This window comes from Pituophis catenifer, unplaced genomic scaffold, assembly GCF_029215685.1.
Source record: "Pituophis catenifer annectens isolate HBS135680 unplaced genomic scaffold, rPitCat1.0.hap2 SCAF_4, whole genome shotgun sequence".
In the NCBI taxonomy this organism is placed as follows: domain Eukaryota; kingdom Metazoa; phylum Chordata; class Lepidosauria; order Squamata; family Colubridae; genus Pituophis; species Pituophis catenifer.
Genome location: NW_027256884.1, coordinates 90,678,866 through 90,701,157, shown reverse-complemented (window position 1 = coordinate 90,701,157; position 22,292 = coordinate 90,678,866). Strand labels below are relative to the sequence as shown.

The window sequence follows — 22,292 nt, the reverse complement described above, 5'->3', positions numbered from 1 at the left end:
TGAACTAAACATTACCTTGGTATAATACCAGTTCAATCCTAAAAGTTGTTTAGTTAATGAGCGCAGGATTTTTTAGAAAATTATGCAATTCCTTCCAAATGACTGTTTCAAGAAAATCACGGGCTGATCTTGCACTAAAAGCCTCTTTTCATTTTACGTGAGAAATACAATATTCTACTCCAATTGTATTTTTTTCTCAATTTCCCCCCCAAATAAATGAATCAGATTTCAATCCAATATGGAATTTCTTAGGAAAAGCATCCCTGAACACTATGGGACTTATTTACAAGTAAAAATGCATTTGCAATGCAAACTACAACTACATAATTAAAATAACTTTTGCTTAATTTTCCAACTCTGAATTTTTGCTTCTTTATTGTATCAATTGTACTAGCAACTGGTATGATTGACATTGCTGCTTCTATTAATTATGAAGCTCCAAAGAAGCTTGGGAAGCTGACTTTGTATAAAAAAAGAACACCGCTTAGGGGGGCCGAAAGCCCTACTAAGCAGATATATACAAAAGTATGAAGGCTATTGCTTAATGCATTGTAAGCCGCCCTGAGTCTCTGGAGAAGGGCGGCATATAAATCGAACTAATAAATAAATAAATAAATAAAATAAAAACACTCTGCACAATTTATATGCCGCCCTTCTCCGGAGACTCAGAGAGGCTTACAATGCGTTAAGCAGTAGCCTTCATACTTATACTTTGTATAAATATACTTCATATATTTATACAAAGTCAGTTTATTGCCCCCATAATCTGGGTCCTCATTTTACCTACCTTTGAAAGGATGGAAGGCTGAGTCAACCTTGAGCCTGGTGAGATTTGGACTTGCAGTAATTGCAGGCAGCTGGCAACTAAGTGCTACTTTAACAGCACTTAGTCCACTGCGCCACCAAGGCTATTCTTTCTCTCATTTCTTCTGAAAGCAACCATGCATAGAAGAGGGACACAATCTTTCACATGGTGAGTCCCAAGCTTCTTTGGAGCTTCATAATTAATAGAAGCAGCAGTAATTGCAAGCAGCAGATGTTAATAACAGTGCTTTAGTCCACTGTACTATCAGGCTCTTAATTTTTATCTGGCATGGGGGATTCTAAGATGTCCAAATCCCCATACAAAGAATTGAACAAGCTTAATAAGCATGAAATAGAGAGAGAGTTTGAGGAACAAGGGAAGTGAGAAAGAATGAAATAACTGGCATCTTGAGCTGAGTACACTACACTTTAGTACAGTTGTAATTTTTACATACACTCTGCATTAAATCAGTGAGGTTGAAACAATAGAGATTTAAAATAATCAATATATACTGAGTTCAGTTAAGATTATTGTCAGCTATGTCTTTATCATCAATGATGTTATATTACAAAAATTGTAAACTTATAATTGTTTATAAGTTTCCCCCTCCTCCAAATTCAGGTAGAAAGAAGCAGGTCAAAGACCAATCTATGCATATTCCAGTTACAAGCTCAAAGCTATTAGGAGCTATGCTCTTATAATGGCACAGTAGTATTTTTATTTGTTTTGTGACTTGCTGAGAGAGATACTATTATGCTCCTAAACATTGGATGGGAACAAAAAAAATTGTTTAGGTCTTTGGTTTACGATAACCCACATAACTCTAGAAATCCTTTATTCAACCTACTAAACTTGGCCTATCACCAGTGTTTTAGAAACTCAGCCTAATTTCAAATACTGTTAAGACATAGACATTAATTTAGATATGTGCTTATTGTAGGAGTTCATGTGCATTAGGATGTTAATTGAGAGAAATCAGTATGAAATATCCTTAGGCTGCTAGAATGAATTTGGTTTGGGGATTATCTAATTTGCTCCTATATAAGAAAAGACAGAAATAACTCCCCTAGAAGATTTGTGACGGGTTTTATTTAGAATAAACAGAAGAATTCTCATAAAAATGTCCAGATGGAAATTATGCCTATTTTTGCATACATTTCCACTAAAAAGTTTATATTTGACTTAGAAGAATTTGCCATTTTTATGAGAAAAAATACACACCTTGCAGGATATGAAAAAAAAGCTACAAAATAAAATCCAATTATACACTATTTAAGAGAAATAAAAGGAAAACAAATATTTAGTGTACAATGAATCATATTTATGCAATAATATATTTTTAAAACTTCATCTTGTTTTGAGAATGCAGTCCGTGGGTGAAAATAAATTGTTTGTTCTCTTGTTCTGTTTCAAAAAGCAACATTATCCACAAGGGCTTTATTGCATGGAGGCAAGTATGCCAAGAATTATAAAAAATATATCTCAACATTTTTAAAATGGACAATTCCTAGGTGCTGCATAATTACATCTGTGAATACAAAATTACTTACCAAAATAAATAAATAAATATCAGTACAGAGGTTGAGAAGAATTTTTCACTTCTCATCCAGCATCTTAGAATTGCCAACTGTTATTTAGAAATTTTGCTTTCTTTATGGGAATTTTTATCTAATCTCCTCAGCCACATTGTAGAATATAAGCAGTAACAGTATATTACGAACATGACTATTTTCATTTATTATGTTTTGATTCAGTCTGGGGCTATTTCTTACTGAAGGATGCTATGGAGTGAGTGCGATCAGAGTTAGGAGTGGATGATAAAGATATTGGATCTTGGAATAATGGTAAAATAGTTCAATTAAAATGTTGACACAGTGTGCACTCAGAGATGCCAATATCACAATAAATCAATGGTTGAACAGCATCTGGAATTGTATGCAGGTTCTGGTCACAATTTCTTTAAAAAGGGCTTAGTGGATCTAGAGGACAATTTAATGTGGACAATTAAAATGAGATGTTTTTTGTCTCCAGAAAGGGGACAAACAAGAGAGAATATGACTGAGATATGCAAAATTATACATGGTATGGATAAAGTAGACAAGAAGCTAATGACACCAGGTACAGCTATCAGAATTGACAACAAAGCTATTGATAACTTCTGGTAGATGTCTTCTCCCCTTTATGATAGTTATGATGACTATTGACTACAAAGGAACCTGAGTCAAGAAATATGCTATGCAGTAGCATTTGCAGAACAAATGGCCAGGCTCCAATTATCATATTTTGGATATATTATTGGAAAACTGAAATATACTAATATAATATAATACAATACAATACAATATACTGCACTATACTATACTATACTATACTATACTATACTATACTATACTATACTATACTATACTATACTATATTAATTTTGTTCATCATCTCCTTCATTGTTCCTTTCCCAGATGGTAACCCGGCAATTTAACTGATGTTATTTTATTCAGGTATTTCTGCTTAACAAAGGTCAGTCTATGCATATTGTTTATTTTCACTCAACATAATTGATTATGAATTGTTTTAAATTTTTGTCCTAAATCAAAGCTGAATTATGTTTGTACCTTAATTCTAATTGCTCCAGTTTGAGATTATATTACAGAAAGACCTAGCCCTCTGGAGAAGTCTGCAATGCAGGTATAGGTAGAGGGAAAAAAAGACAAAAGAGGATGGCAAGCAATAAGATGTTCTTTTGCATGGCTTGCTTTGTACTTTATGCCAGAGGTCAACTATTCTAGAATCACATATTGTAGATAAAGAAATAGCAGAAATTAAACTGTTTTGGAAGAAACGCTTTCATTCCTGTTGATACTTCAAATTTATGCCTTTGTGCATTGAATAAGAGAATTATCTAGAACTGTTCAGATTTGGCAGAGAGATGGTCTTAATTGCTTTTTTGGATGATCTTTTACCCATTACATTATATTATTAAGTTTCTTAAATTCTTAGCGACTACATAGATTTTCTCCATGACCATCTACCTTTAACCTCTTTTTTCAATCTTCCAATGGACCACTCATCAACACTGTAACTGAGACCAGTTTGGCACTGGTTGTCATGTTCTTCTTTCCTTTCCTTCCAGCTTTCCCAACATTAGAGCCTTTTCCAGAGAGATGGTTCTATGTAATATGTCCAAAGTAAGATAATTTGTGTCTGGTCATTTATCCTGTGGGTTGATTTGCTTAATGGGTCATTTGTTTATTTAGTTTTTGGCTGTCTATGGTGTTCTCAGGGGCCTTATCCAACACTAAAGTTCAAAATCATCAGTACTCCATACCAGTACATGTCTCCCCTTCTTTTCATTAAACTAGACATACCCAGTTCCTGCAACCGTTCTTCATATGTTTTAGCCTCCATTCCCCTAATCATCTTTGTTGCATCTCTGCACTCTTTCTAGAGTCTCCACATCTTTTTTATATCGTGGCGACCAAAACCGAATGCAATATTCTAAGTGTATAATGTTACCAAGACATTATGAAGTGGTATTAACACTTCATGTGATCTTGATTCTATCCCTCTGTTTATACTTGATATACAGTATATGGTTATGGAAGTGTGATTCTGAGATTCTGCTGGATTTAGCATTGATAATAAATCAATATTACTACCCTGTTTCCTTGAAAATAAGAAATCCCGTGATAATAAGCCCAATCACACTTTTGAGTGCATGCGCTAAAATAAGCTGCCCCCTGAAAATAAGCCCTCCCTGAAAATATTTAAACACATGCGCAGCCGGTCCCCGCCATTTCCTCTGGTTAGGGTTAGGGAGACAGAACTGGAAATCAGGTAACATGGCAAGAGGAGCGCCGTCTTGCTCCACATGCCCCAAAATAATAAGGCCTCCCTGAAAATAAGGCCAAGTGCTTATTTCGGGGTTCAAAAAATATAAGACAGGTTCTTAATTTTGGGAAAACACAGTAATAATATATCTAACAAGAGAGACCTTTATCAAGTTTACCGATAAACCAAATTTGCTCTACATGGAGAGTGAAAATTGATTTTAGCATTGGGGAAAATTTGTATCCCTAAAAAAACAGGATATAACATGAACAAGAATTAGTGAAGCAGCTTTTGTAATGTTGATGTAAAGATTTATTTACAGAAAACATAGAAGCGAAGAAGAAAAGCTTAACACCTAGCTAGCTAAATCCTATCAGAAGGAAAATCCCAAAGAAGGTGTTTGTAAATGCATATTTAGGGAACAAAGGCAGAAAGCAAGAGACTCTGAGATTAACAATATCATAAACAAAATGCAGGCAAAGTAACAAATACACATTATGGATGGATTGTTCTAGCCCACTGCCCATCAGTAGGTTGTCATATTCTGAGTGCAGTGCATCTGAAGCCAAAACTTAACGTCCTTTTTGACAGAGTCAATTACTGTTTTATAACTGCTATCATTTCTTAGACACTTTAAAACTCTAGCATGTGCTTAATGATTCTATCTGCTAGCGTCCCTTCTGATGAAGATTTCAGTTCAGTGAGTCCCCCTTCTTGAGCATCTCACATGTAATAATATTTTAATGTCTGTGTGCATTGTCCTAGATGTAGCATTATCAATTGGGAGAACTGAATACATTCCTGGCAGTTTCAAACATGACTGAAGGCTCACCTATCCCATAGTCCATTAAAAATTTACAAAGTCACAGAATCTGTTGAACTTCTTACTAGCTTAAACTCCTGTTTTCCAATAGCTCACAAGTTCATTAATTCTGTTTGATGGCTTTTCATCAAGGCAGAAAGAAAAAAAATTACCTGATCTGTGTTATTAATACCTTTCTATCTATTCCCTGCTGCCCCAGTTTTGAGTGTGCTAAAACTGAAATGTATCAAAGAGTTTTTGATACTGCAACAAGTGGATTTGTGTACTACAGAGAATTTTCAGTGGTGGGTTCCAATCTGAAACCCTTTTATGCCCTCAAGTTAGTTACTGAACCTCATCTGCCCTGCATAATGTAGAGCTTTTCTTTGGCTCAGTTCAATGTCTCACCTTTAGCAGTGCTAATAGGAAGTACAGCAGGATCCTGTACACTGATAGATCCCTCATAAGAAATCCCATGTATTAAGAGATAGTGTAGGAAATAAGATAAGGAAATGAGATAAGGAAAGATTATTTTTTCCCCCAAGTTTTTTATTTTATTTTACATATACATACCAATGCATGAACAGTGTGGCACCTGGGTGTCATACATTCTAATATAAATAAAACTAGTCAAATTAATCATAGTTATTACATTCAACTAATTTATATATTTCTAATAATAATACACATTTATATTGTTGTAGTTTAGCATATTTTAATATATTGCTCTGATGCCACTCACCATATTATTTGATCATACATAATAATACCGCCATTTATTTCTAAGCTTCCCTCATTATTGCTTTTATTTTATATGTAAAAATGTATACATTAATATTCCCCCTTTCTCTTATTTCTGTCTCTATTCTAACTTTTAATCATGTCACCCTTTTATTAAAAGATGTTTTCTTTCTAGCCCACATTTCTCGCCCACCTTGGTGCTTTGAATCCTGTTCATTTTTAACTTACCTCCCATATTTCACTCTTTACATCTATTTCTCTTAAGATTCAATCATTCATTATTTCATTATTCAATATTTCAATACACAATTCTAATACCAATCCCAATATTATTTAGACATACAAAATTATTCTAATCATATTCTTTACAATCATCAAATCTATATGATTCTAATAGTAATACACATATTTTTATTAAAGTATGTTCTTTCATTATTTAATTGCTCAATGTTTCAATATATTATTCCAATGCCAATCACAATATTATTAAAAAGTACTTAATAATACTATCATTCACTCTCTAATTTTTCCATTTTATTGTTACTTTTATTCCATTATATAAAGTTATGTATATACAAATGTTTTCCCCTTCTCTTATTTCTACCCAACCTCTAATCCTGTCACCATTCTAAGAAAGAAGGGAAAGAAAGAGAAAAAGAAAAGCAAACCAAGACATAAAAAAAAAGAAGAAGAAGAAAGAAATCCTTTCCTTTCTATTCAACGTCTCTTGCCCGCTTCAAAACCTTAGTTGCTATGCTTTTTTTGACTTGCCTCCCAAATTCCTCTCTTGGAGCTTTCTCTCTGTCTGCATCTACTTCTTGGCTATTCAATCTAAGAATTTCTCCCATCTCTACCCTCTTCCACTGCCTAGATTCCAAAGTATCTGCCTAAACCCCTATCTCTCACTCAAAAGTATCTTCCTGTATCTCCAATTCTCTTTTCAACTCTCTTAAAATATTTTCCTCCTGGTTTAATTCAATCATTGTTATTTTTATTATTATCTCCTCCTTGTCTCCTTCTTTTGTTTGTTGGTTCTTCGGTTCTATCTTTTCCTCCATTCCTTCTACTAGCTCCTCCTTTTTCTGAGCATCTAGATCTTTACTCATCATCCTTCATATAGCATTTTCCATTTTTTCCATAGTCTCCTTAAATCCTTTATCCATGATGTCCTTTGTGTTCTGTAAAATCAGTGCTATCTCCTTCAAAGTTCCACTCTTCTTCCTTATGAAGCATCTTATTTTGTTTTAAAGAAATCCCAGTTTTGTCCAGTAGTCCAAGAACCATTTATTCAGATCTAAAATTGCCCTTCAAGAAATATATTCCATAAGAAACCAATCAGTTCCATTTAAATAGTCCCATGAGTTATCAAAAGCCTCTTTATTTACTTTACTTTTACTTTTACTTTTATTTGATTTGTATACCACCCTACTCCCGAAGGATTCAGGGCGGTGAACAACCAACAATAAAATACATACATATAAAATTTAAAAAGCAGAAATAAAATTGAATTAAATAGTTTGGCCCAGACAGATTAAAACCCCAATCAATTTAAAACAAATTTAAACTTTGAGGATTAAAAATATTAAAATATTAAAATTGTTTAAAAGGAGGGAGAAAGTTAGGCCAGGCCCGCCTCATGAAATAAAAAGGTTTTTAGAGCACTGCGGAATGTGCACAGATCCGGGATCCTCCGTATCTCCGGGGGGAGCTTGTTCCAGATAGTAGGTGCCTCCACAGAGAAGGCTCTCCCCCTGGGGGCCACCAGTTGACATTGTTTGGCCAACGGCACCCGGAGGAGCCCCTCTCTATGAGAGCGTACCGGCTGGTGGGAGGCTATTGGTGTAGTAGGCGGTCCCGTAAGTATCCAGGTCCTGAGCCATGGAGCGCTTTAAAGGTGGTAACCAAAACCTTGAAGCGCACCCGGAAAACCACCGGGAGCCAGTGCAGCTCGCACAGGAGGGGTGTTACATGGGAGCGCCCTGTTGCTCCCATTACCACCCGTGCAGCCGCACTCTGCGCCAGTTGGAGCCTCCGGGTGCTCCTCAAGGGGAGTCCCATGTAGAGAGCATTACAATAGTCCAGGTGGAAGGTGACAAGGGCATGAGTCACCGTGCGTAAGGAGTCCCGATCCAGAAAGGGACGCAACTGGCAAATCAGGCGAACCTGATGAAAAATCCTCCTGGTCACGGCCGTCAAGTGCTCTTCTAAAGACAGCCATGAATCCAGGAGGACGCCCAAGTTGCGTGCCCTCTCCGTGGGGGCCAGTGATTCACCCCCAATAGTCAGTGATGGCACCAACTGATTATATCGGGACGTTGGAAACCACAGCCACTCGGTCTTGGATGGGTTGAGCCTGAGCCTATTCCTCCCCATCCAGATCCGCACGGCCTCCAGGCACTGGGACATCACTTCAAGGGCATCGTTGGGGTGGTCTGGGGTGGAGATGTACAGCTGGGTGTCATCAGCGTACTGGTGGTACTCTACCCCAAAACCACGGATGATCTCGCCCAGCGGCTTCACATAAATGTTGAACAGGAGGGGCGAGAGGACCGACCCTTGCGGCACCCCACATACAAGGGGCCTTGGGGTCGACCTCTGCCCCCCTGTCAACACAGACTGCGACTGGTCAGAGAGAAAGGAGGAGAACCACTGTAAAACAGTGCCCCCCACCCCCAACCCTTCCAACCGGTGCAGCATGATACCATGGTCGATGGTATCAAAAGCTGCTGAGAGATCTAACAGGACCAGGACAGAGGAGCACCCCCTGTCCCTAGCCCTCCAGAGATCATCTACCAATGCGACCAATGCCATTTCCGTGCTGTACCTGGGCCTGAAGCCCAACTGGAACGGATCCCGATACACCGTTTCATCCAGGTGCTGGGGGAGCTGTTGCACAACCACACTCTCAACAACCTTCGCCACAAAGCGAAGGTTGGAGACCAGACGATAGTTTACCAACATTGCCGGGTCCAGGGAAGGCTTCTTGAGGAGAGGCCTCACCACCGCCTCTTTCAAGGCGGCGGGAAAGTCACCCTCACCCAACAAAGCATTTATAATCCCCTGGAGCCAGCCTCGTGTCACTTCCCGGGAAGCCAGCACTAACCAGGAAGGACATGGGTACAATAAACAAGTGGTCGTGTTCAGTCTGCCCAGAATCCTGTCCACGTCCTCAGGGGTCACAGGATCAAACTCATCCCAGATAACATTCTCAAGACCTGCCCCAGTCCCTCCCCCTGAGACTACCCAGTTTATGTCCCCTTTACAGGTTTAATCTTCTAGCATAACATTCAGGGGTCACTTTAATTAAATAACTTCCTTGTTCTCATATTTGAGCCTCCAGTAGTCATAGGGTAGTTAGATATAACCCAGTAATTATTTTTACAATCCTTCATATAAGTATTCTCAGACTTGTATATTTTCCTTTTGTCAGCACGTGGCACTTTCAATTTACATTTCAATATTACCACTAGTCAGTCTAATTTTACTTACTTTGATCATAATTTTAATTGTAATTCAATTATAGAAGCAGGATAAGTTTTTAAAGTAAATAATTCCAGCATTTTAAAATGCTTTCCCAATACCACATCTTCCCAGTTTAAAAGTGCAATTTTCTGTATTTTTAGAAATTTATTGTTTTCTCTCTTTAGGTCTTTCCCTTCTGGTCTGGTATTTTTCTCAGAATGCTTAATCACCACTTTAAGAAACAATTCTTAGCAAATAGTTCTAAATTGTTCCTTGGGTTTAGGTTTTAAGTAAAAAGGAATCCTCTCCCCAGTTCCAGTCACTGTTCACCTACTTCATTCCAGCACCAGTCTTAGTTGTTCCTCGGTTGTCCCAGCTTCATGGCAGCCATCTGTCGGCTGCCTCTTCTCCTAGCCGTGGCTGAGAGGGAAAAAGAACCTTGGGTCAGACAGGAGAGTTGCGACTCTCCGCAACCTTGCAGGGCACCCCTCTTTGCTTCACTGCCCCTACAGGGCGGCTTTAGCTCCTTTTGAAGCCCACCAATGGGAACAACTCAGCACAGGAACGCAGAGACGTGCTCCTCATGTCCGATCTTGCTGCAACGTCAACTGGAAGCCTCAAGGAAAGATTACTTTTGAAGCATATTGTAGAGGAGAGCCAACATAAGCTCTTCTTAAAGATGAGGGCACCCTTCTTGTGACACGTTAGGAGAAAACTTAAACATTTGTTATATACCCAATTTTTTACTGTTACTATTACATTTGTGTTTCTTCTCTTATTGTTAATTTTTGTAGCTATTTTCATTATATCTTGGTAAGCAATGCTGTAAGGGTGAGAGTGGCATAACCTCTAATACAAATAAATATATCCAGAATCTGTAAATCATTTTGCTGTGTATAGTTCTTGCTGTATATCTCACTCTACCAGACTGGTAGAATTGTAATGGTCCTGCTCCATAAGGAGATCCAAATTAAAGCATCCTGACAGATGGCTGCACAGGCTTTGCTTGAACAATTTTCTTATGAATTGATTCTATGATCTCCTCTGGCTGACAGGAATTTTTTCATAGGATGTATAGCCTGAATCCATTATTTAATTCTTGTAGTCTGAAATGATATAGATTCCACCATTTTAAGAATGCTTTCACGTGCCCTTTCAATCTTTTATAAAGGATCATCCATCCAGCTCCCTAAAAATATGTCTATAATTATAAGTAATATAATCTATTGATTAGATTCATCAATCCATTTCTCCTTCAGTCATTGCAATTTTCTTTTATTTCTAGCAGGCAAATAGAAATCAGGAATGAAACTGAGACTACGTAAAGACTTTGAAGGTATTCTATGAAAATAAAATGAAAAAAAAACTTGCATATATAAGACAGAAACAGTTTGGATTTAGTTCTAGTGAACATAAATATTATAATACACAAAATAATAGCATAATCAAGAGTATCCAATATTGTTTTATTACAAGTTATCAGTATAAATATATTGCAAAACTGAAAGTTGTGCTACTGGAATATAGAACTGGTATGATATATATGATAAAGAATTTAAATTTAGTTTATCCTTTATATTCAAGCAGTTGTGAAAATAATTCTATCTATCTATAATATATATGTGCATTTTCACGCTTATAAAATAACTTTATAATCAATTAAATACAATTATTAATTGTAATTAATAATTATTTAAAGTAATTAATTAATAATGAAAGCAGTTAAACAATGCTTTTTGAAATACAGAGGCTGGTTTCACATAATACCCAGATAAATAATATTACAGATTAATGGTGGTTTATAAATCCAGCCAGTGTGTATTTTTAATGTCTTATATCAATTGAATATTGTATTGGACTTTGAGACTTTTTTCTTTACCTTTTCAGAAAGAATCCTACTGACATGGAAAACCAAACTTTTGTAAAGGAGTTTATTTTTCTGGGTTTTTCAAACCATCCTGATCTCTATATTTTATTCTTCTTTATGTTCTTAGCAATCTACACAATAACTTTACTGGGGAATTCTCTGATCATCACTTTGATCAAGACTGATGTGACTCTGCATGCACCTATGTACTATTTCTTGACAAATTTGTCCTTTCTAGACATTTGTTATATCTCTGCCACAATCCCCGTTATGCTCATTAATTTTTTTCGACTGAGGAAAACTATCTCGTATATAGGATGTGTTGCCCAATTGTTTTTTCTCATTACTTGTGCAGGAACAGAATGTGTACTGTTGGCTGTCATGGCATATGATCGCTATGTGGCTATTTGTAGTCCTTTGCATTACTCTAGCATCATGAACCATAGTGCTTGTAGGAAGATGGCAGGGTTCTCCTGGTTGTGTGGTTTAGCAAACTCACTGGTGCACACCCTTCTTGCATCATCCTTAATTATCTGCAAATCCAATCAGCTCAGCCACTTCTTCTGTGATGTCCCCTTGCTTTTGAAGCTCTCTTGCTCGGATACATCAGTGAATGAAGCTGTACTCCATCTAGCCAGTGCTTTGATAGGACTCACCCCCTGCCTCTTTACACTAATCTCCTACATCCGCATCATTGGCACCATTCTGAAGATCAAGACTTCCAAAGGCAGAGCTAAGGCTTTCTCTACTTGTGCTTCGCATCTGATTGTAGTTATAGTATTTTATGGAACTGCTAACTTTAATTATAACAGGCCTAGTTCAGGATACTCTTTGGATATTGATACTTTGGTTTCCTCTCTATATTGTATTGTGACCCCCATGTTAAATCCAATTATTTATAGTCTTAGGAATAAAGAGGTAAAGGCCAGCCTAATGAAAATGAAAAAAATATTTTTCTTTGGCAGTTAGAACTTGAGCAGAGAAAAGAAGTCTACAAGATTACCAATATTTAGGATCCAGGACCCATAAAATATTGCTTCTCCAGATACCATCCAACCTAGACATTAAGATCAACCACCCACCTAAAGCTCTAGCACCCCAGTTATGGAAAACTTCCCAAGATAAATTAACTGCCCTCCCCTTGTTTGTCTTCTATACTGAAGATAAATCTTTTTACTCATCCATTTTGAAAACACTAACAGATCCAAGATTAGGCTGCAGTTTACACTATTATATTGTGGGTTTTTTTTTAGAATGAGTCACATTTTATTTTTATAATGGTGGTTAACAATTATTGTCTTATTATTAATAAGACAATTTTATTGTCTTTGTTGATTCATAAATATTTGCTTAACATAGTCTTATACTATTAGCTTTCCTATGGTTTCTAATTAAAGAAACTGTAATTTACAATGAAACCTTTAATAAAAACATTCCTATGGTCACTTAAGGGAAATGAATTTGCAAAGAAATTATCAACATTTCTATTATCTCATTTCTAAAGAAATTATCCCCAGAGCAATAAATGGTTCAAGCGATGTCTAACAGATGTCTGTTTTATAGCCTTGTTTACCTTTGGAGGTAAAAAGGCCACTTTTGTACATCAAACATTTTTTGTATTCTGAGAGGATCCTAGAAGAAAGTTATAAAAGAATTTTCAAAATGATCTTTAACATTGTGAAATGTTAGAGTATATGCACATAATAGCTTAGATATTCAAAGAAAGGAACAGAGGCAATGAATGTTGCTGCTATTGTCAAAGATATCTATGAAACTTTTCAGAAGCAGAGTATTGCAAATATGCATTTGTATGCTAATTTTAATGGATTGTTTATGTTTAAAATAAATTGATGGAGGGTGATAAATCATGAATTCCTGACTATAGCAATGGCAAAGATCATGCTGTCCAGATACTCTGTGCTTTTACCACAAGAAATTACAAAGACTGAGCATATGGAAATCAGCCAGCTGAAGCAGCATTTTCCTGAAAAAATGTTTCTCAAAGATTTTGTGTCTTAGTTTCTAATAATTGTCTATAAGATATCAAAGGTTGATGATATATCTGTCTAACTCTTTTTGGATAGCTCTGTATGTCATCAGAATGGGTTAATGGAAGCCTGAGTTAGTAGAATAGAAAATATACTTTACAGCACATAAAGATAGATAGAATTCCATACTAAACATGTGCACAATATGTCTTGAAAATAGATAGGTAGCCAGAAGGTAACTTGCTATCTGCCTTTGTAACACTTGAAATGATTCCCCACGCACTCACTAGAACAATCATTACTTCAAAACATCTCTAGTGTCTATGACATGGTACATATGATCCCTTTTTTAAAAAAAATAAATTTTTATTGAGTATAAATATTAAAAAAGACATAACATAACATATACACAACAAACATTTATACACAAAAAGATTATGATTTCTTCTTAAGCATTTTTTCAAAGTGACATTCTACAATTCTACTTATAATATATTTCTTCACCTCTCCTTAATCTAATAACATTTATTTATTTATTAATTTAAAACCCCAAACTAGGAAAACTATACTCATCTCTGGCCCAAAAAAAGAAAAAAGGAGTAGTGATTTACATAAAAGAAAAAATACAATCTAAATTAGTTTATACCGATGAGCAAGGTAGAGTGGTGATGGTAGAATTAGAAAGAGGAAAGAGGAAAATGTTAATTGTAGTGATTTATGCACCTAACCAAAAACTACAGGACTTTTTTAAAAGATCTACACATAAAATTAGCAGAGTTAGAATATGATGATATTTGTGTAATAGGGGATTATAATGCAATAGTAAATGCAAATAAGGACTACAAAACTGATTTAAAAAAACAAAGGAAAAAAGAAATACTTCCAAAAGAATTCTTTACTATGGCTGAAGAACTAAACTTGGCAGATGTATGGAGGGAAACACATGAAGAAGAGGCCCAATACACTTTTTACTCCCATCCGCATAATTCCTGGTCAAGATTGGACATGGCATGGATGATCCCAAATATCAAAGTAGAGGTAGAAAAAATTGAGATAGGCACAAACCAATGGGCAGACCACAATCCACTATTCATAAACTGGAAAGGGGAAAGACGATGTAAGAGATGGACGATGAATCAAAGAATATGTAAAGAAAAAGAATTTAATTTGATGTTAGAAAAGGAAATAAAAATATTCTTTCAGATAAATAAAATAGAGGAAACCTCTTTACAAAATACATGGGATACCCTAAAAGCATATATAAGGGCTTAGTAATAGCATATATGAGGAAAAAAAATAAAGAGAAGAAAAAACAATTAGAGAAATTAGAGAAGGACCTAAAAAAATAGAACAAAAACTCCAGGAAAAGCCTCAGGACAAAATAATAAGGGAAGAATGGAAAATGACTAAGCATAAATTGAATTTGATAAACCAAACAAAACTAGCCCAAAAAATAAAAATGGCGAAACAAAACTATTTCGAATACGCAAATAAAACGGGCAGATGGCTAGCCTATAAACTGAAGAAAGAACAGAAAAAAAGAACAATATACCAACTGAAAGACGATAAAGGGGAAATTCAACATAGTAAAGAGGCCAAAAAAGAAATTATTAAGAAATTTTATGCGAATTTATATAATCAAGAAGAAATAGAGGAAGACGAGATAAAACAGTACATAGGAAAATCAGGAATGCCAAAAATCACAGAAGAACAAAGAGAAATTCTCAATAGGCCAATAACTAAATTAGAATTAGATGAAGTACTGAAAAAGCAAAAAAATAATAAAACACCGGGACCCGATGGGCTACCGGTAGAAATATATAAAACAATGCAAGAAGTACTGGGAGAGAATATGTTGTGATTATACAATGAAGCCATGGAGAAAGCCAAAATACCAAAATCATGGACAGAAGCGATAATAACAATCATTCCAAAAGAAGTTACAGACCTCCAGTTAATTCAAAACTACAGACCTATTTCATTACTGAATGCCCACTACAAAATATTTGCAGCAATCTTGGCCAAAAGGATTAAATCAGTACTAAATACATATATACACCCAGACCAAAATGGATTTCTGCCGGGACGCCAAATAAAGAACAATATGAGAATAGTACTTAATACTCTAGAATATTATGAATCACATCCGGAGAAGCAGGCTGCGTTGGTTTTTCTTGACGCCCAAAAAGCTTTCGATAATCAAAATTGGAAATTTATATTGAACAATTACAAAATATGCAAATTGGGGAAAAATTTGAGAAAATTTTTATCTATACCAACCAATCAGCAAAGATAATTATGAATGATGATATAACAGATAAATTTAATATAACAAAAGGAGTCAGACAAGGCTGCCCATTCTCTCCCTTACTGTACATTCTATCATTAGAAATCCTGCTGAAAAAAATTAGAGAAGATCAAGGAATTGAAGGTTTAAAGATCAATAGAGAAGAATACAAAGCCCAGGCCTTTGCTGATGACCTAGTGTTTTTGATAGAAAATCCTATGTAATCTATACCTAATCTGTTCCAAAAAATAGAAGAATTTGGAGAAGTGGCCGGACTAAAAATCAACAAAAGTAAATTGAAACTAATTGTAAAAAACCTTACGGAAACTCAAACAAAAGAATTGACAGATAATATACAAATCCAAACAACAAAAAAAATAAAAAATCTAGGAATTTGGTTATGCACAAGAACATCAGCAATTAAAGAAAATAATTATGATAAATTACTAGAACAAACAAAGAAAGATTTAGAAAAATGGGAAAATTTACATATTTCACTCCTAGGAAGAATTTCGGCCATCAGAATGACTATTCTACCTAAATTTTTATATTTGTTTCAGGTTGCCCCAATAAAAATAGATAAATCATTTTTTGAAAAGCTGAATAAAATAACATCTAAATTTATATGGCAAGGGAAAAGGCCACGAATAAAATTTAAGCTGCTTCAGGATACAAAAGATAGAGGAGGAGCTGCACTCCCTGACTGGGAGGTATACTATCAAGCAGCAGTACTATCGTGGGTCAAAGATTGGATAGAACTAAAGGACTCTAGAACTTTAACAATTGAGGGACACGAACTCCAAATTGGCTGGCACTCCTTTATGTGGGATGAAAAATACAAAACATATTCCTATTTTAAAAGACACACAATAAGAAACTTATTACTACAAATTTGGCTTAAAATTAAAAAAACAACATTATATGAAGATACCAAATTGGTTATCGCCGGTAGAATCAATTAGACACCCAAATTTAACAGAGAAGACAAAAATAATTAGATATAAAGATATAATTGACTATCAAGGCAAATTAAAGACAAAAGAACAATTGGAGACAGATTTACACAGAGAAATAAACTGGTGGACTTACACTCAAATACAATCCATATGATCCCTTTTATATGGCCAAATGTTTCCTCATTTTTGTTGGAAAATGGAAATAATACCTTTCCAAAGGATATTAAATGTGCATAACCATCATGACTCCATCTCATTTCATTTTCCAATATTTATCCTCATCAAGAATAGTAAATACTTTCATTACTACCAAATGACCCAAAACTTCAATGACTCAGTGGGTCTATTTTTTCAGATATATTAACTTATCTAAACAGAATGACCACAACATGGAAGTAGGATTGATTATCAACTTCCTGCTGGCTTCCCCATTGAATTTCCTTATAGGAAGCTGACCAGGAACTTAGAAATGTATCTTCCTTCCTTCCTTCCTTTCTTCCTCCCTCCCTCCTTCCCCCCCTCCTCCCGTTGGTGGGTCAGGAATGCTTCGTGGGAGTACACAAGAGGTGCCATCTGAGTAAGGCATGATGCAGAGTGGCAATATGATTTGAGAAAGGTGCATGTGATGCATGAGAGATCCTGTGCAGGTCAATGAGGACATGCAGGGATGGCATGGGTCAGGAAGGGTGCATGGAGGTGTTTGAATAGCTGCCATAGCTCAAGCACAAAGTGGCTGAGGTTTGGGTGTGGGAGATTTTCCTGACCAACTTGTGACCTTTCCTGCTGACTTCTCCATTGACTTGTTGGAAATTGTCAGGGAGTGACACTGAAGCAGCAACAGCACAGTAGCATTGAAGTGACTACAAGTCTCCCCAATTTCACTCACACAGAGTATTGGGTTCCAGCATTCTGTAAGTTAGCCCATTTGATATACCTTGGTTCAATAATTCAACAAATGGTTCAACAAAAAAAAAACCTCAAAGGGCAGACTCAATGGACCACTAGGTCTTTTTTTGATATCAATTTTCTATGTTTCTAATAATTCTTCCTTTATGACACAATGTTTCACCCAACTGAATTTCAAAGAATTGGTCTACTTACCAGTTCTTCAGTCTTCGCTGTGTTCATTGGCTCACTTTCGTGAAGTTGTGTTCAGTTAACTATGCCTCCTCTGGAAGTAAGGAATTCCATGTATTTTTTACTGGATCAATTAGATGCAATTAGATGAAAATAGGACATTGTGTATACTCTACTTGGCTCAAACATAAAAGTTCAATTATAAGGTATCCCAATTAAGATTCAGATTACTTTGTATAACTTTGATTCATTAAAGCAATAGGAACAGCCCTTTGCATAAATTAGAAATATTTATTTTTGTTTCATAGGTAAAAAAAATGTGGTATCCTTAGCAATAGGAATCTCAACTTTGTTGGCAAATATGTAGCTAACCGCAAGACTGACAAGAAATGTGTAGCCTTCTCTTTTTATTGATTTGTAAAAACCAACTTTTCTTAAACTTGACATTCAGAAAAGTAATAACCTTACTAATTGTAATTTCTTATGGGAAAGTAGTTGACCATTATATTTTTTTTATTTGAAAAAAAGTATATGCCTTTTCTTTAAACTTCTATTACTGCCCCTAGGAAAAACCTGAACATCCTAATTAAAATCTAAAAAGGAATATACTGACTAAGCATTTTATTTTATTTTTTCATTTTTAGTAAAACAAACACATCACCTTGTTGGGGAGATGGGCAGCATAGAAATTTAATAAACAAATACATATTGATTTATGAATTTTTGATATACTTTCCATCTTTCATCCAATGTAGAACATATACATTTAGCTTATCCCTGCTCTGTTTTCAAGGAGTGAGACTGGTATGTATTGTATCTCTCTGAATGTTTACAAAAAATCTTTATTATGCACAATATATGAAAAATCCATTTTTCAAAATGGTATGCTAATGTTATTATTCCCAAGACATTTTATAGGCAATGGGGATGTTTATTTACCAAGTATTTTAGATTTAGATATTTATAATCCACACTATAATTTCTTTCCTCCCCATCTTATCCTACAATTTTTAGCAAGATGCTTTGTTTTCTGCAAACATGTTGAACCACAAATACTGTAAGCTTGTTGTTAAGGGCAGTTTGTAAACACCTAGCAATTTCAATCTTTCAGAACTATTTTCTCATATATTGCCTCTCTTGCAACACTTGCTACCGGCAGGGATGTTTTCAGCTATTTAAAAACAGACTCATTAGGGGATGGTAGCTTTCTTTTGTTAAGGAAAGCAGTGTGCCCACTGAAAGCTCCTTTGGTATTCTCCATTTTCTTGCCTCAGTTGAAAGATTTTTAGATCATAGTAATTAAAGAAAAACTGGAAAATGGCATGTGGTAGAGCAAAGCATCTGCCAATACAGTCATAAATATTTGGAATATGTCCAGGTGAGCCACATTTATGTTAGAAAATTAAGAATGCAGACCACATTTTCTGGAAGAATACACATCTACCCAAAAAATAGACCAAAGCAAACTACAGGATAGAGAATATTATGCCAGGAAACAAGCCTCATCATTTTATTTGGAAATAATTAGGTGTTTGGTGGTTGGCCATCATTTTTTGAACAGGCAGGTTTCTCTCGTAGATTAAATTACATTATAAATGATAAACTGGAAATTCAAGTGCTTTTACCTCAAAACAGGCTTAGGGAAGGTTATTCTACAGGCAGAAAATAGAAAAAGGGAATAGAATGTTAATAGGCAAAGTCAGAAACCTAATCACATGACAAAACAATAATTTTTCAAAAATTAAAATGTATGGAACTTGAGAATTCTATTTTTATGATGCATTTTTTAAAAAAAATGATGAAAATCTCCATGAAGAAACAGATTATTCTTTTAGATATTCTCCTCCTCCTCACAAGAGGGCAGCAGAACCTGGTAGTAAGTAAATACATGTTTTAAAAAGTATTCTATTAAGTATATAGCTAAAATAAAGCAAATAGAAACTGAGATTTTTACATTGCTTTTGATCCTATAGCAGTCTCCAAATATTTACTCCATGAACAACAAAACCCTAGCAAAATACCACTTCTTATAAATTGTATCCCATTTGTTGTAGCTCTCTCCAACTCTGTTCTTTTAGATAGTACATCCTCCTTGCCTGCCTGCCTGTCAATATTCAACTTGCTTTGCAGAAAATGACTTCATGTAGTCCCATGTATTTTCTTACATTGTCTCTGCTATGCAGCACTCTCTCTGAATCATCCTTGTAGAATGCAATTTAAACAATTAAACATATGCTGAGATGCTACTTGGGTATGTTATTTGGAATGCATCTACAAACTTGAAAATATCATATCAATGACCAAATTTCCGCTGATTTCCACTTGGCTCATCATGCCTGACCTACTATTATTATTTCTATCCTAATTACTCTTCTGCTTTTTCAGTGGTTTTCAATTAAATGCTTCTGGAACATTTCTGTTCATTTCCGTTATGTGGCTGACATAAATATGTGCTAATTTTAAAATTTTAAAACAATAAATATTTGAAATAACATTCTATAGCCTGATGGCTGGTTGAATTAGATATTAGCCAATTAGTTCTTCTCTTTAGTAATGGCTATAGCCAAATTTGACAGGACATTGTGCATCTTTCTGCTTTCGCTGGTAACATCTATATGGAAAAATGTGGAAAAAAATATATGAAATAAAGCAAACTTTTGGATAGGCTATACTCATCTGTTGATAATAATTGGGATCATCCTTAGCCAATCTACTAGGACTCTGGGATTCTGATGCCTTGTTTCAAAGAAACTTTAAACATTTTTATCAAATTAACTTTCTTGGAAAACCACAACTATTTCGGACGAAAACAATGACAAAGTCAGAAACCAGGCACCATAGCAACATTTATTAGAAAAAAATGTTGAAAATAGAAGGAATGATGCAGGTTATTCTGTTATCAAAATTGAGGCGGGATCATGGTCTATAATTGGCATGCATGTTCTGTAAGCAGATGGTTCCAATTAACTAGTCAAAAGATATTTATAGTTAAGCAAAATCTTTGAGCTAAAACATATCTGCTTGAAAAACTAAAGAACTGGGTGGAAGAACAAATAACTCAGAGCTATGCAAAGTGTACTGTTGCAATAGTATTGAAGCAGCTTTAAAAGTCTGTACCTACAACTGAAAGTGCTTTTGTTAATAATGTTTGGAGTAGCAGAACGGATAAACAAAGTTGTTACTGGAAAATCATAGATTTGACTGCTTCTGAAGTCGAATAAAAAGCATTTTTAAAATAGCCTCACTTCATTCATTCATTCATTCATTCATTCATTCATTCATTCATTCACTCATTCATATGATTTATAAGACTACTAAAATAAAAAATATGATTATGGTCAGCTTATAGCATGAAAACACACAATAAACAAATAAAACCAAATCATGTAATATTTAGGCATATAAATATAAAATCCCAAATATAAAATCACGACCAAGCTCCATAACAACCAAAAGGGGACTACGTTTAACTTGTCCATGTACCTAGATGTAGAGGTAAAAAGTCATGGCATCAGGCTGTGTGGAGCAAACTGCCTAGCCTCGATGCTATGTATCTTGCCTGCATGTATGATCTCATTCTGGCTCTGATTTGCATTATCATACCTTGCCTTCTCCATGAGGATGATGGCATCTTAAGGGGACGGGGGGCAAATGGTATCTACCAATAAAAACACTGTTGCTGGTTTGTCTTTTCTGCTTGTAAAAACTGTATAAAAAGCAATAAAAGCTGAAAAGGAGAGAGACATCTTCGCACAGAGCAAATGACTGGACCCTGATTTCTACACCTAAAAATGTATTTAAAATGAACAGAGTGGGGCTGTTGTATATCATGGCAGATCTTTCCAAAGAACAGGGATAATCACAGAAAAGTCTCATTTCCCAGGTCCTATAAGATTACAAGGTTTAAAAGAAGGAACCTGGACCATGACGTCCCTGTGGGAATGGGTTCATAAACTGAAGCTAATTCCATAAATTCAATTAATAATACCTTTGCTTGCTCTGTGTGTGATTCTAGATCAGGGGTGTCAAACTGGATTTCTTTCATGGCCAGATCAGCATTGTAGTTGTCCTCCGTGGGCCGGCCTGGGAGGGGGAGATGCGACAGACAGCAGATGTGACAAACATTCCTGCAGCATCCAGCCAGCCAAAACGGGGGGGGGGATGCATGGCCCCCCTGCACCGTGTTCTGGCCAGCAGAATGCTGCAGCAGGCCATCCAGCCCCCACAACCCATTTTCACTAGCAGAGGCACTGTGGGCCAGTCCTTTGCTATTTCCAGGCTAGCCCCACAGGCCGGATCTAGCCCACAAGCTTTGTGTTTGACACTCCTGGTCTAGATTGTTAATACTATATTTCCCCTTGCACCCAAACTATGTTTGTTATAGAAAAGCTCATCCTCTGCTTTTAACAACCAGTTTTATAAATTAATCATTATTTTTAATATAATTTTACTGAAGAAACTTTTATGATAAAAACAATGCAA

General features: G+C 35.5%; 1 protein-coding gene across 1 annotated transcript; it reads left to right on the top strand.

The window, feature by feature from the left end:
• The first annotated feature begins 11,538 nt into the window (after positions 1-11,538).
• Positions 11,539-12,471, top strand: LOC139316873 (olfactory receptor 5V1-like). Its single transcript, XM_070943715.1, has one exon. It carries the CDS (start codon positions 11,539-11,541, stop codon positions 12,469-12,471), a length of 933 nt encoding a protein of 310 aa, XP_070799816.1.
• The last annotated feature ends 9,821 nt before the right edge of the window (positions 12,472-22,292 follow it).